Below are 23,030 nucleotides of genomic sequence, written 5' to 3'. Positions count from 1 at the left end.
TCTTTTCTTTTTAATTGCTTCAAAACACCCTTAAATTCAACTGGTACAGTCAAACTCTTGTAACTTGAATATAGCTATCTCAAAGTCGCTCTAATAAAATTAGATTTCTTATTGAGTTATGCAGCCTAATAAGAAAAATTAGCATTGCGAGAAAACACTTTTCAATATTAATTTTTTTTCATTACTGATTGGTAGATGGATTTGTTTTCGATATATGTATCTAATGGATTATCTAATGTATCTAAGGGCTTATTATTTCCTAATAATAACTACAATAGACTCAATGCGAATCACTAAAACACTTTTTTTTTTAAATTTATTTTTCTAAGTTGTTTTAATAATAAAATAATACACATTTACTTAAAAGAGAGTTAACATTCCGATAACGATATGTCGTTTGGGGTCGTGACACGCGTGTTGCACAGGTAAGCGACCCACGCACACCGACACCTGCGCTCTCTCGGTGGCTATCGCTCTCTCCCGCTCTCGGTCGTTTAGACCAAAACGCGTTTACGTTGCTCGACTGTCAGCCAGTTAGTCGCCGTCGCCTGTTGCTTTTGCTCTGTGTATCTCGCTCTGAAAATAGTGATATTTAAACATTAGTCGATACAAAATAATAGTTAATACAATGCTGAGCTGAGATGATTATGGCCAAAAGGAAATGTGAACAGGTAAGCGGACTATTCTACGTGGGCATATTCTCCATTCTCCGTTGGTAATTGAGCAAGCGAAGAAGAAGAGGAAGAAGAAGAAGACGGGCAGAGCAAACAGTGTACAGGTGTAAGTGTGTGTGCGAAGGTGAGTGTGTGTGGGTGAAGCAGGTAACTTCTGTGTGAGAGAGAGAGTCATGCTCACTGAGCGTAACTGTCTTGCGCAGCGTGGGAATCTAATGGAGAGCGGATTAGTTCTCTGTTGTAAGTCAAGCTTAGGTTGAGGAGTACGAGTAACTCTCCCTCTCTCCCGCGTTGCCAACTAGCGAAGCCTATTGGCAAACACACACCTGGCCGTGTTGTTGTTTTTGCTAGTATGTGCGTGATGGAATCTTGTTTGGCCTGCTCTCTCGCGCTCTCCCCGCTCTTTTTAGGCAAGCGCAGCTCACTCACCTTAATTTACCTTCGTGGTTACCTGCGTTTCGCTGCGGCGATCAGTTGTTTTTTCAACTTGAAACGAAGCGGATGCGCGGCGGTTAAAAAAGCGTTAATAAAAAGTTCCGACACACACACACACATAAATCGCTGGCACGCACACTCACACCAGAAAAAAAAACTAGAAAAAAGACAACAAGACAAAGTTTTTAGAAGCAACAGGTCAAGAAGCAGAAAAAGACTTGTTTGCTGGCTTCAAATTAAAATAGTTAACTATTCAAAAGGCCACAACAACAACGCAGGCGTTGAATCAAATTTTGCTGTAGTACGTGTGTTGGTTACCCCAGTGCATGTGTGTGCGAGAGAAAAGAAAGTGCAATAAAAACCAAAAATTGTGAAAAGCCAACAAGTGCAATGTATACAACAACGTGTTGAACGGAAAAAAAATACATAAAACAAGAAAACAGTAAAAACAGTTAAGTTGCCGCGCGGAGAGGAGTAAAGAGAGTGAGTAAGAAGGAGAGGAAGCAGATAAAGAGGAGCAGGAGGAAGCTGTAGAGTAGATATCATTTACCTTTACCAACAACCTGTCGCATCCCACAAAAAGAGCCAGAGAGCGAGAGGGAGAGAGATAAAGAGCGTGCGCGACAGAGAGGGTGAATATCCGATTGAGAACCACTTGTTGTTGCTGTAAGTCAAACAATCTATTAAATATACCAAAATGAATGAACAACATCAACAAAAACAACAAGAAAAGAACAGTAAAGCGATGCGCTAAACAAAGTGAAAACAAATTTACAGTTAACTGAGATGAGATCAAAAATCGAAGATGCAGAGAGAAAGAGATCCCGACTTGTTTATAATACCCTTCATTAAAAAAAAGATCTGTTTAGTTTTTAAAGAAACTGTTGCCAAAAAAACTAAATCAGAAAGATAACCATATTTTTAGATAATATAAATTATAGTTTTTCTGTGATTATTTGTTATTGAAAAATCTTACTATTTAGTAATTTAAATTTTTACCCAGATAAGATAATATGAAAACGAAACTCATGGTGCTTAGGTGAAAATTAGAGGGCATTCAAAGTTCGCCTAGTGCTGATCTCTTTTTTATTGGCAGAATCACAGCAATACTTTTCGAGTTGCACTTGTTGCTTGCGTGAGATCCAGTTAAAAGAGGGGCAGGAGATAAAAATCCAGATATAGCGAGAGCCTAAAACATTTTCCTTCTTCTCTGCGTTTTTCTACCACTTTTTCTACTTTTTGTGAATAACTTTGGCAATTGGCATTTCTCGCCAGCAATTTTGCGCAATCATAAGTTTCCTGTTGCCCCAACAACAACTAACGGCACACGCCAGTGGCAACAACAACAACAACAACAACAACGACACATATTTGCAAGCGGGGAACAATGCATAAAACAAAAACCGTAAAAAAGAAACTTGCGCAATTCATAATTTAATAAGCAAGTCAGAAAAAAACAAACAACCATCAAGTAAAATCTGCTCACTTTCTGGTTTACCAATCAGCAGGTAGCAATTCATTAATTGCAATAGTTGTTGCCGTTGTCGGGGTAATAGCTCTTTTTTTGTATCGCCCTCCTGCTGCGCCTGTCACTAATTCGTCTTTAATCACGGGTCCATGGTATTGTCTTCCCAAAAAGTGTAACGATCGGAAATCAATCTTCATTTACAGTCCAACATCAATAACAAATTTTCTTTGGATATCTAACTACGATCAATATTAATAATGATACTTTTAGGGCATCGAAAGCATTATAATATTACATATTCAACATATGTGTATAATGTAAGGAGGACTTTAAAACTTTGGTCTGATTACTTACACACATTGAGTTTTGTGGCTATCTGGAACCATCGGTTGATAGTGTTTCTAATATTCCGATTCATAAAATACAAACTTGTAACGATCAAATGACATTAATCTCTTTCCTTAAAAAAAGATCTTACTACTGTTTTGAATCTTATACATCTTTATTAAATAATCATTTAATTTAAGAATTAAAAAAAGTTTAGCTTTCATTTTTTATTTAGCTCCAATACTTTATATCTAATACTTTATTCAACTAACTTTGTACACTTTGTCTTTCATTTTTTATTGTCTTTTCATTTATTATTATTTAACTTACTTCATCTTATGATACCTCAAGTTACGAAAGTCTCACTGTCTGATTTCCAGTTAGGGTCTGTGTTTTGGGTTTCTTCTTTTTAATGACGACCATACCGCTTTCCCATTGTCTTTTCGGTCATTCTTTATTTTGTTTAATTGGGCCCAGACTTGCGTACCGTTATTCATTAATGAATGAAGTACCTTTTCCATTTCCATTTGCCATCGAGTGTCCAACGAAAGGGAAAACTTATCAATGCGTATCTACCCTTTTGGTATAGCAGTATTTCTCTACCGTTTCCAATGCAATCAATTAAAATCATATAAACCATATCATAATCCTACGACTTATGATATGCCACTCTCGAAAGGTAGGGATAAATCAACAGGTTTTAATGGGCTGTAAGGGCTTAAAGTCGCGGAACAGGAAATGGGGCACTTTTAGGCCTTGGCTTTTAATTGCAGCAGTGAACTTACAACTTTTCGGTTTAACTAGCCCGAGAGGTCGAAAAACAGTGTCAAAAGTAAGAAACTTACGAACCAGTTTAGGATTTTTTCTTATGAAGACAAAGGTAATTCTTTTGGGGAGTAAGAAATTGTGGGAACCTGTATTGATGATGATTTCCCGGTAACGGGGGCAAAAAAAACGAACCAAAGGGCAGTGCAAGATGCAAAAAACGTTAAACGTTTAAAACCCGTAAAAAGCAAACGTCATAAATTGCACAAGACCTAAGATTATAACCGCAATCGCTCATTACTACACGGCCGCTCTTCGAGATGATAAATCCCCTCGAACAATACGAGTTTCGAGTCAAGTGTGGACTATAAAAGCAGAGCGTTATGCTACAGTCCAACTTCTATAAGTCCGACATACAAAAATCCAATATCAGTAATTAAGAAATTTTGGAAACCCATCTTATCTTATGGTTTTAAACTTGAAACTTTAGAATTTTTAAAACACTTATTAATAGTGTATCTCATAATGACGGTATTATTTTTATAGTGGGTACACAGAGAAAATTCTGACGTTCTCATCTGAGTTGAAAATGTTCTTAAAAATAGAACATTTTTGAAGTTGAATATAATTTCATTTTGCTCGAATCAGGTACTTACATTGTATATCTCAACAAATACACTATTAGTCCAGTCAGTAGTGTATACTTATCAAAAAGTTAATAAATAAACTCAATTTTACTTTTCTCTTCTCATCATTTCGTTCTAATATTGAGAACATTGATACCAAAATGTACTAACATGGTTTTTAAGAACGAATGTTCTCAATTCAAGAACAATGTACTTAAAAAACTCTCTCTGCATACATATTTTAGCCATAGTTCTCATAATACTCGTATAGCCTTAATCATGGAACTTTAGACTACACAAAAAAAGCTTATTGATAATACAGGGACTTAATGAGTACAAAATATATGAACCTCTATTAAGGATTATTAAGGCATTATTTAAGGGTTGGGATTGGGGCTATGTGAAGAGGTTGGACTGTATCAAGGTATACATACATATAACCCAGCTTCCGTTCCGATCTGATCAGATCCGACGCGAGGAGCACTTAAAGTGGCTCAATTACGACAGGCTGGCCTCTTTGCACGTATGCATTATTTAAAATTTTAATTACAGCAAAGAGCAGTCTTGACGACTACAAAGAGCGACTTGTGCCTGCGCGCCCGATTAACCCATGAGCGCCATTTTGTTTGAACCCTGAGGGTCTTGTGTTTTCATTAAGAGTAAAACTTTTCACATTAAAAATGCTCATAAAATTGCACTGTAATTTTTCGTCCGTTCTCCGTGCTCCGTTTGCTGTTTGCCTTTTCGCTTTTCGTTTGCCGGGGCGAAATTAAATTTCAAATCGCCAGCCGGGGGTTAATACTTTAATTTCAATTTGACCCGCTTGACGTCAGCGGTCTTAGAAGCTCCACTCCGAGCCAATTACAAATGCAGGCGCTGAAAAGCGGCAACGCGGCGGGAAAACTGGCAACGACACATGGGTTAAGTGACGGACAGATGGACGGCCGATGGATTGCATATGCAAAATGTCGCGGTGTCAAGCGTTTTGCCAAGTCTCGCTCAAATCCCCGGACTTTGGCTTTCTTTTTGGTTTTTTTTAGTGCGAGCTCACACTATATTATGTATAGTAAATATATATATAGTATGGTCTATCAAACTTTGACTCTGCCACAAGCCGATTCGCTTTGTTTGACATTTCTTAAACGCACTCGTAATTAGTGCTTGCTTAATATTCAACCCAAAGTCCAAGTGTGCAGTCTTGCAGTTTTAAGTTTGTCTGGCAGATTGTGTAATAACTCTATTTCCTTTATTTCAGGCACAACCGCTGGCGGTGCAGCCCTGAGATGCAGATCATCCAAAGCTAGTCGGGAATGAGGCTTCAGTTCGAGGAGCAGAATCACTAGCAATAGAAATAATCAACTGGTTCATCCAGCAATCCACCATCTTCAGCACGATCATCACAGGAAGAGATTGACAAAATGCAGGTTCCCGAGCACGTTGTTTCACTGTACATCGCCACATGCGGCCAAAATGGACCCGGCCTCGGTTCGGATGAGAAGGAGATCATATTGCTGGTCTTTGTCCTTCTGGAGGTTACCACTGGACAGGTTAGTTTACTCCCCTTTTCCTTTAAAATCAGATTTTTGATATCACAGATAATACTTTTTTAAGGATCATTTAAGTTAGGATCAACATTTATTTTATAAATGTTATAGCAGTAATATATTTGCTTCTTATTTGTAGTAAATATTTTTACTATGAGGAAGTGTATATGATCCATCTGAGGTAGACTCGGCTGGCACCGCCCACTGGCCACCATTTTGTTGGATCGCTCGGCTCTCGTCTACTCTTTAATTAATGAATGCTGTGCGATAACAGAGCCCTCTCACACACAGAGAAAATGGGGCTGCACTTTCCACTGTGTGGAATGGCGATCGTTTATTATGTTATAGCTCTCGGTTTTGATTCGCCAAATGTTGGAGATGCTAAGCGAGAGCTTGTATAGGGCAAGCCACTTTAAAAATCCTATGAACGGAAATTCAAAAGTTTCTTCGGAATACCTAACTGAATATCAAATCGTTCTTTTCAAAAGTGTACTTATCCCACAGTCATATTCCAATATGAAGACCAATGAAAACCTGTAAAAGGAAATATGTACAAATATCTGCGATTATAATGAATTGTACTGCAATTATTTTCAGATTTAAACCTAATTAGTGGCCATATCTCTTAGCATATACTTACAAAGCTCGAGAAAAGAATGTCGAGATTGACACTCTTGAACCCTACTATTAATGGGATTTTTCTAAGATCCACGTGTCGTTCTCTGTTTTTTAGTGTTTATGTTTTTCGGGAAGATCCCACCCAAATGGGTGGTGAGGATCTAAAGGGGAGTGCACATTGTATATGGATATTTGCATATTTTGAGTTTGCCAAGCGATTGACACTAATTGTTTGAAAAAGATCTCTAAACATCCGAGGTGGCTAAGGGCAGGCCAACAACCGAGACTTGCAGTCTCGTCAAAAGCCCTCAGCCAGCTCCATGGCATTACGAAATTCCCCCGACAAACTATCGCCTGCCATTAAAAAGTATTTGTCAAGCGCCAAAGCAAGTTTTCCAAGAAAGCATACAGAAGATTTTCAAATTGGAAGTGATGTAATGCTGTGGAATTGCAATCCATCAAGAGATATTTTGGAAAAAAGAAAAACTAGATATCTTTTTTATTGTATTTATTTATATATTTAAGAGGATATTAAAGTTTCCAAACTAATGCTAACATTGGAGGTGTAGTGCTATGTACGACTTATTTTTAATATTATTTGGTAACATCTTTACAAATTCCTAACCAAAGTATTATTCCTACGTTTAATAGATGTGTTTTATATTTTTTAAACGATTTGTTTCGGATTTAAAAGTCTGGGATTAATTTATTCTCCCCATTATCGTGTGCATTGACTCGCTATTAGGCTTACCCATTTCGATGCATTTCGTGGGGTCTAATAATGACGCTTCCAATACGCAATTTTATTTGCCCAATACTTGACAATCTTGAGTGCACACAAAAACCCGTATCGTATCGTAACGAATAGTTTCTGGGGGTTACGTGGGCGCTTCGATTCCGGCGGAGGCTGCGTGTTCAGAGGCACACCGACTGGGAGATATATTACTTATACTATATTGTGGACGTTGTTTTCGCACCGACTAGAACTGATGAAGGAAATTGCCGGCCATTAGATGGGTCTGTGTGTACCTTCGGGTCGGGGCTCTTGAGGCTATTTGCTGGCATTAGCCGGGGGTACCCGAGATGTTTGCCTGACATTGTCGCGATTTTATGACGGGCACGCAACATTTTAGTAAGTGCATCTACATCTACTCCCTGTCCGTCCTGCCCGGCCGTTTAAAACCCTCCTCCGCGCCGATCTTAAATGGCATTTAATGGCGGCATTGGGGTTCCGCCGGTATTACGAACGCTTCTACTTTAGCGAGAGATTTTTTTCGGACCCATCCGAAGGCCCTGACCCGATGTCAGAGCGGTCAGCTTCTGTCGTTGGTGGCTGCCAAAATATTGTGAATTAATTATCCGAACTTAAACTCTGGCTTCCAGCTAAGTGGCTTTCGCAAAACGTTTCGACTTGGGGGCCAATTTTTATGTTAATCTTCGCGGTAAGTCCCCGCCGCAGATTATTAGTACTATTATATCGCTTTTCTCTTGCTATTTTTGGCCAGGTCAAGGGGTCAGCGGCAGACGCTCGAATTTCTCCAAAATCCTTTCCTTTCTCCGGCACCCCCCTCCATTATCCAATCTGCACATTATGAGACCCTAATGAGCTATACTAGTCTAGACCAGACTAGACTCGACTTTTGATTTAAGTGTAGGTATCTGAATACCAAATTCAGTCTGCGAAATATATGCTAATATCGAGACACATTATGCTCGAACGGTATTCGCAAAACCAGTGGAAAGTGGCACTATGTCTTGATCATAAAAACGTCGCTATGTATACGATCCGACCGAATTTAAAAATATTTTTAAATAATCTTATGCATGTTGCAATTATAAATTTTGTTTGCCGCAGATCAGCAGACAAAAGCGTGTTTGCTAATAGGAGTTGTCAAAAAATGAAAAAAGGTTTAATACACTAGCTTTATGGGAGAAAGCAATATTGTATCGACGTTATTTAATACTAACGTGTCATCGAAAGACGTGTAACGCTTAAAATAAAAAATTGAGTCAGTAATGCCAGTACTGATAACTCTATTAGATGGTATTCAAAAACCAAAGTGTCATGTCGTTTAGTACCCCGCATCATCGTGATCGTAATATTCCACTGACAGCAATTGATATTGGATTCGGATTTGAAGGCCCACCTGCCATAGAAGTCGACATCGAATTATAATAATAATGGCCAACATGCTGACCGATTCTGGCTGTCATTTGCCTGCCTAATGGAGCGACTGTGGGTCTTATTTAGGACAGCTAAAGGGGGAGTACGACCAAACTGTCAAATCGGATCGTTTGGGTTATATGTATATATTTGCTGGGGCAGCGTGATAAGAGAACTGGTTCCTCGAACGGAGATAGACTTTCCAAAACGGAAACATCATTTTCCGACTCAGCTGATCCATTTTCTTGTCAGCTCGATCTCGAATTGAATTTCTCTGTTATAGATTTCTTGTTGGAGAGCAATTTCCTTGATTTGCTGGCTTACATATACCGATGCAGTAATTGGCATGTTAATTACAGAGTAGTTATGACTCGCATGCCAACAATTAAAGTTAATTAACATTCGCAAAACAAACTGCAAAAAGTCGTCTAAATGGAGTGCCGAGGGGAAAGACGGGGACCAGGTGAGCTTGCTCTTAATCTCTTTTGAGCCAATTAGAACTCTTGGCTGGCTGAACTTTAATTAATCAATCGGTGTTTCTATTGACCTGAAATCAGTGGGTAAATGAAAACTCCAGAGAATACCCTATATATCTCATTGGCTATTTTGAGATCCCCTTGCTGGCATAATTAGGAGTGCTCTTAAGCCCCAAGCCCACATTCTTGTGCGTTGAATTTAACATGACCGCAACTCATGCATTTTTCATTTTCTTCGCAACCCTACTCTCGTACACCCCGTTTCCTTTTATTTTTCACCTCCAGTTCCAGTATTGTTCTGACATTCAAAGCCTATGTAAATCGATTTTGGACGCCGGCGGAGATTGGAAAACAAAGAAAAGTACAATTTTAGTTTTCTTCCTAAGGCCTACCCATTTTGGATTTGCATAGCGCCCAACTACCTGCAGGGAGCCTCGATTCCAATTCTGATCGAGACTTCTTTGCATATCCGCTGACGCAAGCAGCGTCTTTGTTCCCTTGGGATTGGGTTAGGGATTGGTATTGTGGTTACTAGATGGGAATAGTCTGGGGGATTTCTGCAAGACGTCTCCAAAATACCATCCCAGAAAGAATCAGAAACGTATTGCGGCCCGGATCGCAGGTGTATTTTTGACCCACTATCGGATGATAGGGATAGGAAATGTTGCCTTAGTCAAGAGCGGTTTCTGTTCTAGGTGATAAGACTGGGAACAGTCATGCTTACTGTATTTTCGATTTGTTGGGAAATATGTACCCCCAAGGTTGTCTATAAAAAATAAATGTTAGTTCTAGACTAAAACTTTTAGTTCTATAACGTCTGTAGTTAAAGTTTCTTCACTTGATAAATTATTGTAGTCATAAATGGTGTTATTTCTTAAAAATACATAACTATTATACGCAATTTTAATATTATTATGATTTTACTTTGGCGTTTAACGAAACACACACCCGTGAGCTGTACCCTTTGATAGAGTACTTAAATCTCATTACCCCTATCATTATTACTGACACTTATCATTGTCAAGGTAAACTAATGACTGTTTCTCGTCTATTCCTATCCACATTTCCAGATCGTGGGCACCAAACAAATACTCGTAAGGCCAGATGGCTACTTCATCAAAGACCGCACCATTTCGGGATCCTCGGACAACTCGAGTGTCACCAACAACACGGCCAGTTCCCCACCCCTGGCGATTCTTGGGGACTCCAATAATGGCAGTGGAACCGGAAGTAACAACGGAAGCAGTGTGGAAAACGGATCAGAGGTGATCCTACCCATTGCGGAGGCCCAGGCGGCAGGAAAACCCTTAAGTGAGGCCATCGAAGAGGTGCGTAGAACTACATAAGTATAATCCAATCTGATCCACGCGGTAATCAGAGCACGTTGTTCGGGTTGTTTTGGGTTGTTCGGACTCCAAGCGGTTATCAGTTGATTACGATAAGATTAGCCCTGCACTATGCTATAACTAAATGCACATGTTTTGGGGGTATCGGACCCAAAGGGGTCTATTTATGGAACGCACCCTCTGAATAGAGAATGAGTCGTTGTTGGTCCTTGCCCCGACATTAATGTGGAGTGTTGCTTTGCCTTTTATCAATGGGAATCGAGTTACCATCAGGGCAATAAATATACACTGTTGAAAATAGAAATCTCGTGTAAGCCTAAATTATTACTCTTAAAAATTAACCTAAAATAATATTGCAAAGTAAAGATAATGCGTTTTTTTTTACTATTTCACAGTTCAGTTGTTCTAATGGTTACTAACTATTTAGGCAAGAAACATTAGAACTGATTAAGACTAGTGAAATAAAAGTCGTTTTCATGAGTTTTTTTTTAAAAACCTTTTACCTTCCATTTTAATGGAGTTGCAACTGTTTTTATATTTCTGAAATGGTAGAAAAGTCACACAATATTTTTCTGTGCAGAAAAAGATGAATGACATTAGTGCTTCACGTATTGAACGTTATCTGATAACACCTATTAAAGATCTAGTTCCGATTTGAGGACGTCATGGTGACTCGACTAGTTTCTTGCCCTGTCATGCCGGATTGCATTATCCTCTAAAGACCTTTGGCCCAGCACAGATTCCACACCCGATCAGAATGCGAGGAGTATAACCTCCTACCCCTTCAGCGCTTATCTGACCCACTGATAAGACAAACACTCCAGGCAAGCCCTCGGTTCCATTCTGACACAAGAACTGGAGAACGCCGCTCTCCAAACAAACGCGACATACAATATTGGCTGCTGACGCAGATAAAAGATCTTGATATGGGATGTAAGGGCAAGCGCTATAAAGTTTTTCTGAAATGTTTGAAAAACCATGAGTTTATAATGGCATTACTTTAAACATTTGCTACCCTCTAAACCTTGACTAATCTGAAAATAGTTTATATTATTATCGTATTTTTGTTTTAATGATAGCAATACATTTAGATGAACATGACTTCGAGCTTAGATTCTTTATCGCTCATGAGTTCAAAAGGTTTAGTTCAGGGGAATTTCAAAGTTCTTGGAAATATTAAAAAGGCTCTAGTGACTTGAATATGACCCTCATTTATATCTTTCTTTGTTTGAAAATGTACTATGTAGTAAATGACATTACAGTGTATGATTGAACTTTAACTTCTGATTTAAACGGTCTAGACCTTATAAATTTATCTAATCTTCTTTGTATGACATCCCATTGGTCAAGGCAATTACTTAGCTTGTTTTAAGTGTAAAACTGCACCTGGGAACCTTTGTTCCCCCGTCAAGATCAGCGCGTGACGCATTGGGAATCCGGCACAAGTCTGGCATACTAATTGGCCAAGTCAATAGGGCCAATAAAGCCTTTGCCCGTGGATGAAGCTGCATTCGAAAGGGGTGGCAAGGTGGCTTGGCTTGGGATTAGTGATGTCATCTGGATTATACTCCTTGCTTTGGGGCGATTTTGACTTCGATTTCGAGCGGGTAATGCGACATTAAGCCGCGTGTTATATTTATTCACCATGACACGGCTGAAAACTGTTCACTTAATTGGCAATAATTGCCGGCCAGCAAACGGGTTTAAGCCAATGGCATTGGGGCGAGTGTGGGGAATGTGGCACTATCAGTGACCCAAAGTAACTGCTTTTCCTCTCGATGCAGTGGAATGTTTGGGGTACTTTTCCCCACACTACCTGCTAACCTTTGCCCCACGAGAAGTGCTAATTGCAATTGGGTACTAATTATTCCATGTCTCCGCCCTTTAGTTCGATGCCTACCTACGATCTCTGTCGCTCCACGATACGGAGATCAAGCTCGTCACGGACGGCCAGCTGCCACTGAGGCAGTGCCTCCACCGGGAGGCCAGTGCCAAGGACGTGGAGCTGCCGGCGTACTACAATCGCTTCAGCGACCTGCGCAAGGAGTTCCTGCGCTACAAGTCCGGCGACCTTGCCCGCGCCCTCGTCCCCGTCAAGGACGTTAAGAAGATGCTCCAGGCGCCGGCGCAGCCCATGCCTCAGTCCATCGCCGAGATGCTGGGAGGTGAGTTGAGATGGGATTGTAACCAGGTTATTTGGTTTCCAAAACCACTATGCAAATATCTGAGATTTTTTCGCAAACTAATTTGAATAGTCTTCCATTAAATTTACTTAATGCGATTTTCGCTAAAAGGTCTTTTATTTTTCCTTTCTTTAAACTTCAATGAATTTTAAAATGTATTTGAATTGTTAAAAAAATACTTAAAAGCTTCGATAAAATGTAACTTTTTATATCCTTTGCAGTTACTCAAAAATTTAAATTTAAATATTATCCTACATCTTAAAGTTCCCCTTCTTTTTTATTCAAAGAGTTTTAATTTCAAAGAGTATTTCGTATATATTTCAAGTGACTTTCTTTTCGTTTCTTCCCCTTGTATACTCTGTTCAAAATACAAGTAGACTTAATAAAAATGTGGCTTTTATCTGGCTTAATTAAGTATACAACTTTTTTAATTAGTTTTACTTACCAAAATCCCCACAGAACTCAACAGCTCATCGGTGGAGGACAACGACTTTTACATTCGCGAATCTCGCGACATGGTCACTGTGATCCAGACCCTGCTGCAGGCAGGTAAGCTATAAAGCTCAGATCTTTTCCCCGAATTGTTGTACTACCTGAAGTTATCTCTCCACAGGTCACAAATTTGCTGCAAACGAAGTGGTCAACCTGGTACTGGAACCTGGAATTTGGTGAGTGCGGGCCTTTGTTTCTGTATTTGAGTCCGTCCGAACTAGTTCGCCGAAATCACCGAAACCCAACTCGACTCAAGCCCCTCTCAGCTGTGATCCAAGCACTATTTCGAGTGCGAATAACTCACTCAAAAGTGAAAACTCAAGACGATCGCCGAGCCCACAAAGAAACCACTCGAAATGCCAGACACTGGAAGAAGGCCCCAACAAATCCGAGCTGGGAGCGTCGCTCTCGTCAGTCTTCGTTTGGATTGGGAGGCGATAAGAGGTCGATCGTACAGCCACATACTATATTGTATTTCCACGGGATCGGTTCTCGGTTTTCGATTTTCGGTTCTCGGACAATGGGATCGTGTGGTATCGGGTGGCATCGTAACGGATCAGAGGCAACGTGAATGCACGGCTTTTGTTATCGCAAGATCGCCTTGGAAAATTTCATTTACCTACAGAGCTCTGTTTTTCGACCCAATCACTATAAAATATTCAATTAGCTGCCAAGCTACAAAGGTAACTCACCCCCCTGTTCTGTTCTTGCCAATTTTCTGAAAACTCCTTGTTGCTGCCCGAGTGCCAAACTCTGATTATTCATTTTTTTATTTGTTCGCACAGCTCGTCTGGTTTTATTTCCATTATTTTTTTATTTTTGCTGGCCCATTTATGCATGACATTCTGCTTTATTTGTGCGAGTATGTGTTTGCGGGAGAGTCAGCAGAAATGTTTATGCGACTTGGTAATCGTCAAGAACTTTGGTTGCACATCGGAACGTGACTCCGACGCCTTTTTCTCCTTGCCAAAGAAGACGTTCCATATATTGCATAACCCGATTGGATAGGATAGGTTTTTCTATGGAACCTCCAGAACTTATAGATTTTCCCTTCGTTTTTTCCCCACAGCTCCATTGACGACGAGGTCGACGGCAATTGTATAGTGAGGGCCAGAGGATTACCCTGGCAGAGTAGCGACCAGGACATAGCCAAGTTCTTCCGCGGCCTCAACGTAGCCAAGTGAGTAATATGTTTGGGTCTTACTCAAGCCAACCGCCAACCCATTGATAAGACGGTCAGGGGTCGGCCGTGTCGAGATTACGGGCGACCCACTTTATCGCACTACCCACCCTCTAACCGCTCCCTTTGCCCTTCCCTTCTCCGGATTCCAGGGGCGGCGTGGCCCTCTGTCTTTCTCCGCTGGGACGTCGCAACGGCGAGGCTTTGATCCGCTTCGTGTGCCAGGAGCATCGCGACATGGCGCTCAAGCGGCACAAGCACCACATCGGAGCCCGCTACATCGAGGTGTACCGGGCCTCGGGCGAGGATTTCCTGGCCATCGCCGGAGGAGCCTCCAATGAGGCGCAGGCCTTCCTCTCGAAGGGCGCCCAGGTGATCATTCGGATGCGAGGATTGCCCTATGATGCCACCGCCAAGCAAGTGGTGAGTTCTGGGGATTTTTAGGTGTTAGTAAAGGAATGTTACCTAGTAATCACATGATTTAACCACAAAAATGAATTTCATATTCCAAAAAAGGAATACTTCTCTTGTAACTCATTGGTAACTTATTAGTAATGTTCTAATAACTCAATAATAATTCACTGATAATTTATTGGTAACTCAGCAGTAATTCACTAGATACTCATTTGTAATGTACGGATAATTCGATAATAATTCACTGATAATTCATTGGTAATAATTCACTGAAAACTACCAAAAAATGAACTGATACTTCATTAGTAACTTACTAGTAATTCTCTTTTCATTCACTGGTAGCTTACAGGTAATTCATTATTAATTCACCAATAAATCAATGATAATTCATTAATAATTCATAGGTGGTTTAGTAATGAATATTTTCTAGATTTATCAAGAAATGCTCGTATTAAAAGTTGCATTGTGGAACAATCTCTAAATATAATACCATATCACTTATATGATCAATGAACTAATCAAATATATTCTCTAACCAGCTGGACTTCTTCACCACTGGCGACACGGCGCCCTGCCACGTTCTCGACGGGAGTGAGGGCGTGCTATTCGTCAAAAAGCCGGACGGACGGGCCACCGGAGACGCCTTCGTACTCTTCGCCCACGAGACGGACGCGCCCAAGGCGCTGGGACGGCACCGCGAGTCTATTGGCCAGCGGTACATCGAGCTGTTCCGCTCCACGACGGCCGAGGTGCAGCAGGTGCTCAACCGGTCGATGGACCCCAAGAACTACGAGTCGGGCAGCGGGCACAGCCAGCCGCCGCTGATCGCCCAACTGCCCACGATGCAGCTGCCGCTGCTGCCGCAGGTGGGTGCCCACAGCCTCGCACACAGCCTCGGAGCCAGCCCCGCTAACCTGTGCCCCCCCGTGCCACCTCCCGCTCTCCCTCTCCCCACACAGCACCTCATCACCTCGGGCACCACCAAGAACTGCATCCGGCTGCGCGGACTGCCCTACGAGGCGATGGTCGAGCACATCCTGCACTTCCTCGACGACTTTGCCAAGCACATCATCTACCAGGGCGTGCACATGGTGATCAACGCACAGGTGGGTTTCCCGTATTTAACTGCTTTGATTACAAATAATAATCCAAATTCAAATTCCTTTCAGGGTCAACCAAGTGGAGAGGCCTTCATCCAGATGGACCAGGAGGAATCGGCCCGTTTGTGTGCGCAGCGTAGGCACAACCACTACATGATGTTCGGCAAGAAGTATCGGTACATCGAGGTGTTCCAGTGCTCCGGTGACGACATGAACATGGTCCTCAACGGCGGACTGGCCTCGCCGGTGGCCCAGCCGCCGCCACCGCACCTGGGCCACGCCCACAAGCAGCAGTCCCTGCTGGCCGCCACCACGGGTATGTTCAGTTCGGCGGGTCAGTCGCCGACGACCGTTGCGGCCGGTACCGCTCAGTCGCCCCTCGGCGGCACTCATACACCACACACTCACCCGCACTCACATGCGCATGCGCACGCCCCGGGCCACGCCCATGCGGCAGCAGCAGCAGCAGCCGCTGCCGCCGCCCACCACGGATTGTCCCCCTCGTCGGCCATGTTGCCTGGTCTTTCGGCTGCCGCTGCAGCTTCCGCTTCCGGTTTGGCCTCTTTGATGAGCGCCGCCGCTGCCGGTCAGCCATCGTCTGCAGCAGCAGCAGCTCATTCCGCTGCCTCTTTGCAAAATGCCGCTGTCACCCTGACTCCTCAGGGTTACGCCCTCAATCCCTTCTCGCTGCCGCCTCCTCCGACCACTTCGGCGGCCTCCACGCCCTTCCTGCTGGCCCAACAGCAGGCCCAGTTTATAGCCCAGCAGAGTTTGTTGGTGCGACAGCAGGCTGAGCAGCAGCAGCAGCAGCAACAACAGCAGCAGCAGCAGCAACTCTATGCCAGTGCCATGCTGCAGCAGCATCCGCTGTACTTGCAACACCAACAGCAGCAGCAACAGCAACTGTATGCCAGTGCCATGTTGCAGCAGGGTCAGCCGCAGTTTGTCCTTATGCAGAGACCCTCGGCCGCCTACTTGCCGCCCTTTCCGCTCAGCTATATGTCCGCTGCGGGGGCGGGTTCGGGAGTGGGCGTGTCCCCGGGAGCAGCAGCAGCTGCAGCAGGAGCGGCAGCGGCAGCAGCAACATCGGCCTCTGCCGCGGGCAACTCCTCGCTGAGTCAGTCTATGAAGCGCTCCTATGAGAACGCCTTCCAGCAGGAAGCGGCTGGAGCGGCAGCGGCGGCCAGTGCGGCCAAAAGAGCCCTAAACCGTCAGTCCAGCAATGTTTATTCGTACTTCAATTCGGGGATCTAATAGATCCTCGAAAGAAATCTTTAAAAACCCTGAAATAAGAGCTCCAAACTCCAACACTTCGGGTACATTCCGTGAGTGGGTGGGGTGTTCCATATAATACCTACATTAAGGCGCACAAACATAACCATATATCATGTATCATCATGGCCACCACACACTCACACACACACAACGCATCATACCAGACATTCTATAGAGCTTAATTATTACCGATTTGGAATGTAGACTTAAGTACTTTTCTTGTATGGAGTACTCGTAGTAGCCTAAGCATACTTGTCTATGGTCTAAGCGAATAATACTTACTATATATATTTAATATACAACGACACGGGCATACACACACACACACACCCACAAGCACTGCTCACCCATACACACGCATAAGTACACCAGCTAACAGAGGGAATTTATAAAAACAGGATCAAAAGGATTCTGATCACTTGTGTTCTATTAAGCATTCCACACACATATGTATGGACTTTTATTTTTTTTATATAAGCTTGGTGTGTGTGTGTGCGTGCGTGAGGCAGAAGGAAGTATATATCCTGGGAATATATCTAAATATATATCCTTTTCTGCCCTCCGATTCCGAAGGCAATCAACAGAGGCTAACGTGGTTCATGGAGGGAGCGAGATCTTCTGGGTGGATACACACCCATTCAGTGCAATCTAATTTTAGTGCTTACCCTTTGGAACCCTCCTTAAAATATATACATACAAGTTCCCCTCCCCCCATGAACCACGTCAGGTGTTGGCTCAAGCGCAAATTTAAACTGAATTCGAAACAGAACCCCAAAACGAAACCGAAACCGAGAATTGTTTACGGGCTAACACGAGAATACCACGAAACCCTGTTCTGTAAGAAAGCAACGTTTTGGAATAACAACCATCGATGGGTGGAGCTGTGTGCCTATCGACTTATAAGCGTACATTTACTATATACACGCTAGCTTTAAGACCATGCGACTTGTAAAATGGGTTTGCATTAATCAATTCTACCGGCAATCTTTTCCCGTGTCTCTCCATGGCCGCTAACAATCAAACAATCAATATTAATAATCTCATCGTCTGACTTGCAATACCGTACACCCTATAAATAGTGCCTAGATCTATGGTGTAGCTCTTAAGTGTGCGTAACTGGTGTTAGTCGCAAACGGGATAATACTCTCTACTATGTCACTATCTCTATCTCTCGATATCAATATCTCTCACTGTTTGTGTGTTCTTTGTCATCACTAATTTAGTCTCGGGATCAGCTAGATCTATAGTCTAAAGCTTGTTGTAAGTTGGGGCGCTTTAGTGTCTATATATATACATATAGTGTGTCTAGTCTGCATAGTCGGATGATAACTGGTTACTGGTGACTCGGGCTTACATCCCTGCAAAGTGCTTGTTAGCTTTAAGACTGTCTTAACTCTTGAGAAATTATTATTTCGGAACGATACGATAATGTAAATTCTACAATATAAATAGAACATGGTTCAACACTTTTATAGTTTATTGAAATTCTGCAATATAAGCTAAGAAACTTCTTTCGCGTTAGGACAGTAGATAAGTTAATGAGCGTTTTGTAAAGCGAGCTTATGTCAGCTTTTGTCTTCCAGGAGGAACTGACCTCCTGACCCCCCAAACCCTTCAAAATCCAGCTCCTTATATCCACCTCTACCTCTTGTCCTGCTGCGTCTAACACTAAGTTCCGCTCGACTTTGGAAGATCGAGCTTAGCGAGGGAAAGGCATGGGAAAGATAGTCTGCGCCTAGCCTAATTTAACCACTAGTTTTATGTAGTATGGCAATCGAGTGGCTTCCGAGCGGGTTAAACGGCCACTTTAAAGAAACAACACACATAATCAACAATATCTACTTAACTAGTTCGTACGCACAGCAGTTTTTAATGTTTTTTGGAAATTTTACGATTTTTGATATTCCATTCTTTTTTACCACTAGATGTTAGTAAAACCAATCTTTGATTAATTTTTTACATCAATAAAATACGACATACCGCCTAAACTAAGCCCGCTCTCTCTCTCTCTCTATCTCTCTCTCACACTGTCACCAACCCTTTCGCTCTTTTGTGTGTCGCCCGATGAGTAGAGGATCGAACCCAGACCTACTAACAACCAATACGAGATCATAATGGGTTTAATTCCTAACTAACACTGATGATCCCGAAACGAGAAGAGATATCCTAGTCCCGAATCCCTTATCCCTAATCCCCACACTATCCCCCCATTGAAACACCTATATGTACATGTAACTGGGGTATCGGGCTTGGGCTAAGCTTTACACTCGATCGCGTTTTCAGCGCCTCGTCCAAGGGCCAAAAGCCCATAGCTGGGAGTGGATATCCGGAATCGGCATTTGGAGTTTGTTTGGTTTCTGTTTCCGTCACTGTTCTAGCCACATAAATACTATCGTAACTCTAAGTGGAATGTCCATCATGATCGTACTAGTCATAGTCGCATCCTGTATGTAACTCGACGCAGTCTGTTCCCTCGGGCGCATACTATATAATCAATTACGGTCCTGGTGCTTGGATTAAACAAAAAAAAACAAAACAATGAAACAAAAAACAAAACAAAAAATGCAATACAAACCAAATCAAAATTACCAAAAAACAATCGGCTAAACATGTTCAAAATTTGTACTCGTACTTGTGCGCAACTGTTTCATGGTCTCTGGGTGAGGTGGTAAGATACTCGTTCCAAAAAATACCAACTATATATGTCTCTCCTACCATTTGCAATGTCTAAACGGTGAAACGGTGAGTGATTTGAATACAATTTTGCCCCTGCTAACCGACAAACTAACTGGCCAATTAATTACGGAGATAAGATCACTAACTAACCCAGTAACAACTAAAACAAACCAAGAACAGAGTGGCTAAGTTGCCACTTTACCAAAAGATGCAGAAGCTGAGATGATCGGCTGATGTACACCTGAAAACCCACGATTATATACCTGTATATCTTGTATATGTCTGCTGAACCCTTTTCCACCCTTTTTCCTTTCAACAAGCAAAAGCCATACTCACAACACTTATTACCCCAAGTTCCCCGAAAGAAGAAGGCCTCTTTCCTTTTTGAGGAGCCCCTGGAGATGAAGATGAGATTTTAGCGTAATAACACTCTTTTGTTTGTTTCCGCATAGGTGCCACTGTGCTGGGCGCCCACTTCGGCGGTCCCTTTCCGGCCTACGGAGCGGGCCCGCCCCCACCGCCGCCGCACACGCCCCTGCTGGCCACGCCCCGCTCGCACCACCATCCGCACCACCACCCGGCCTCCGCCTTCTACCCGCCGCCGCTCGTCTACTGGCCCTACCCGAGTCCGCCCGTCTCGCCCACCACCTACTACAGCCAGCCGGGGGCGCACTCGCCCTCGCAGCCCCTGGTAAGAATCAAAATCTAAGATTAGGGGGTATCCACACACCCCGAAAGTAACACTCCCCTACAAGCTGACAAATTTGTGTGTTCAGAGTTATAGAAACCATATACTTGATATAAAGGGGTTTGGAATATAATCATCATAGAACCTACAGTATGAACTAAAATGTGCAGGGTTCTTTAAGAGTACAGAAAAAGAAAAGATTATATTCGTATTGATGAAATTCATTATAATTAATAATACAATACGCTTCCTATTACTTTAATGATTTCGTCGAAGGGATATAAATCGAAATTACAATTTTCAATGACAAGTTGGTTTTGAAACACCCTCTATGGGCTGAAAAATTTGTATGTTCAGGGTTAGATAAAACATATACTTGATATAAATGGGTTTGGAATTTGAAGATTGTAGAACATAGGGAAAGTTAACTAACAGTACTAACTAAAATGTTTAGGGTTTTTAAAGAAAACTCGTTTTCTCGTTTACTCGTTTTCATAAAATGTCCTATAATTATCAACATGGTACGCCTTGTATCACTTTGATATGTTTTTTTCCGAAGAGAGATAAATCGAAATTACAATTTTCAATATCAATTTAACATTATTCAATTTACCTGTGAATATAAGGTCATCATTTTATCTGTTAGGCTTAAAAATCCTTAATAAACCTTCTCAATGAAACAGTAAACACACTTTTCCAAGTGTCCAAGATGAAAAGTTTTTAGATTTTTAGATTTTCTTGGGCATAAAGGCACAGTGAGACTCAGATAGATAATTCAGAGAGATATTTTTTACCGTTTGACTAAACAATCCTTAACAAACCTACTCGATGGCACGTTTTTAGATATTTAGATTTTCTTGGACATAATTGATATAGTATGACTCAGGTACAGAACATTTCTAGAAGTAATAGTCTGAAATATGTATGATTTGAAGTAAATTACTAATCAGCCTTCTATATTGCAGTATCCGCTGGACTTCTTTCCACCCTCGCCGCTTTCGCCGCCCAGCGTGACCATTTCGAACACTAGCACTGGCCTGATTCTCACGCCCACCAAGGGGGGCGTGTCCTTTGTGCCGCCCAAGCAGTTCTCGCCCACGACGACCGGAAACGGAAGCGGAAGTGTCAATGGCAGTCCGGTTAAGTTACCCCTTCAGGTGATGCCAGCGAGTCTGCCAGCGATCGCTTTGAATGGAAGGGCGGAGAGTGGGAGTGCCACGCCCACTGGGGCCATGGCCACGCCCTCAACGCCTCAGGAGGCGGCAACTGCTTCATCTGCATCACAAACGCTGCTCAGCATAGACACGAACCACGCCACGCCCACCAGCGCCGCTGCGCCCCCGCTGAAGACGGGCAGCCAGGGGGCGGCGGGCCCGGCTGCCACGCCCCTCGTGAGCAACTCCTGCGTGGAACTTTACATCTCGTAGAGGTGCAAACGCAATGCCGAGCTTTATTTTCTTGCCAATCGAAGAAACCTATCCGTTTAGTCTAGCTAAGAACCTAACGCCCACGACCCGCTCTAGCCGAGTCGCACACCCCGAGTGGTGAGTTTGAAAGGGCGGCGAATTGAAACTCGAAGTTAAAAAATTTAAAAATGGCACGAGCTAAAACAATGGAATCTCGCCGCCGCCTCATGAATTTCTATATCTACATAACCCGCTAGTGCTAAGTAGTTAGGCTGCCCAGTGCAACTCATTCGATGTTCTATTTATTCCGCTGCTGCATTGCATTCTATCCAAATATACACATTATATTTAGCCAATTAGCAAAGAAACGAAGCAAATACGACAAATTTATCCCTAGTCAATAGTCAAATTATTTATACAATTATCTATTTGTAAATGCATGTTAATGTTATTGAAGCCGATCAGCCAATCAGTCAGCGATTATCCATGTTTTTATCTCTAGGCTAGACCATCAAATATTGTTATTATCCTTGTGCACGCCCAGCAATAAAAGAAAAAACAAGAAATCTGTTTTGTTTGTTAGCCCCCAATCGCAATGAAAAGATATTATCGTTTGTTCAAATGAAATATACAAATAAATTTTTATTTTAAATACCAAAACGGGATTTATTTATTAACAGTTTAGTGGCGTACAATTAATTTCGGGGCCCGGATGCAATTACGAATCAATTAATGACATCGACCACTATCGATGGACGGCAGGTGCAAGACAGGGCATCATAAATAATACCCCTGGTGGGACACTGATAAATCGTTGACAAATGGCGTTACAAACGGACGAAAGTCCCACCGACCCGTTTAAAGGACACGGTCGTTGTGAACCATCATCCGGTCGCACCGTACCATTACCATTACCATTTAAAATAGATTAAAAGTCGGCGCAGGTGAACGGGTTAGTTCTATGCAGCATCATTTGCTGCAGCTGCCAGCCGCATCCGCATCCTCATCCTGATCCACTTCCGTTTCCCCTGCTCACATGATAATTTATCAAGTGCTGGCGCCGCTGCAGTGGACACCAGATCCTCTTCTTCCTTCCGGTTTCCCCTGGTCGTCCTGGAGGGCCTATCAAAAGGACATTAGGCGTGCCGCTTCGTTGACAAGTTGACCTGCCTG

General features: G+C 42.5%; 1 protein-coding gene across 7 annotated transcripts; it reads left to right on the top strand.

The window, feature by feature from the left end:
* Positions 1 to 518: 518 nt before the first annotated feature.
* fus (epithelial splicing regulatory protein fusilli) lies at positions 519 to 22,517 on the top strand. 7 transcript variants are annotated; one of them, XM_036814203.3, is made up of 13 exons: positions 1,170 to 1,775; positions 5,551 to 5,842; positions 10,168 to 10,425; positions 12,332 to 12,608; positions 13,086 to 13,175; positions 13,240 to 13,294; positions 14,188 to 14,298; positions 14,451 to 14,721; positions 15,252 to 15,578; positions 15,672 to 15,818; positions 15,882 to 16,128; positions 20,216 to 20,454; positions 21,417 to 22,517. In XM_036814203.3, the coding sequence occupies exons 2-13, from the start codon at positions 5,714 to 5,716 to the stop codon at positions 21,876 to 21,878; spliced, it is 2,613 nt and encodes an 870-aa protein (XP_036670098.3). In that variant the 5' UTR covers positions 1,170 to 1,775; positions 5,551 to 5,713; the 3' UTR covers positions 21,879 to 22,517. The 7 variants fall into 7 exon arrangements, with proteins under 7 accessions (XP_036670093.3, XP_036670095.3, XP_036670091.3 ...); XM_036814202.3 differs by having other exon boundaries at positions 15,252 to 15,818; XM_036814201.3 differs by lacking the exons at positions 20,216 to 20,454; positions 21,417 to 22,517 and having other exon boundaries at positions 1,161 to 1,775; positions 15,882 to 19,961.
* The last annotated feature ends 513 nt before the right edge of the window (positions 22,518 to 23,030 follow it).

Source organism: Drosophila suzukii, chromosome 2R, assembly GCF_043229965.1.
Source record: "Drosophila suzukii chromosome 2R, CBGP_Dsuzu_IsoJpt1.0, whole genome shotgun sequence".
In the NCBI taxonomy this organism is placed as follows: Eukaryota; Metazoa; Arthropoda; class Insecta; order Diptera; family Drosophilidae; genus Drosophila; species Drosophila suzukii.
Note: the sequence above shows the minus strand (reverse complement) of the source record. Positions and strands in the feature narration are given on the sequence as shown.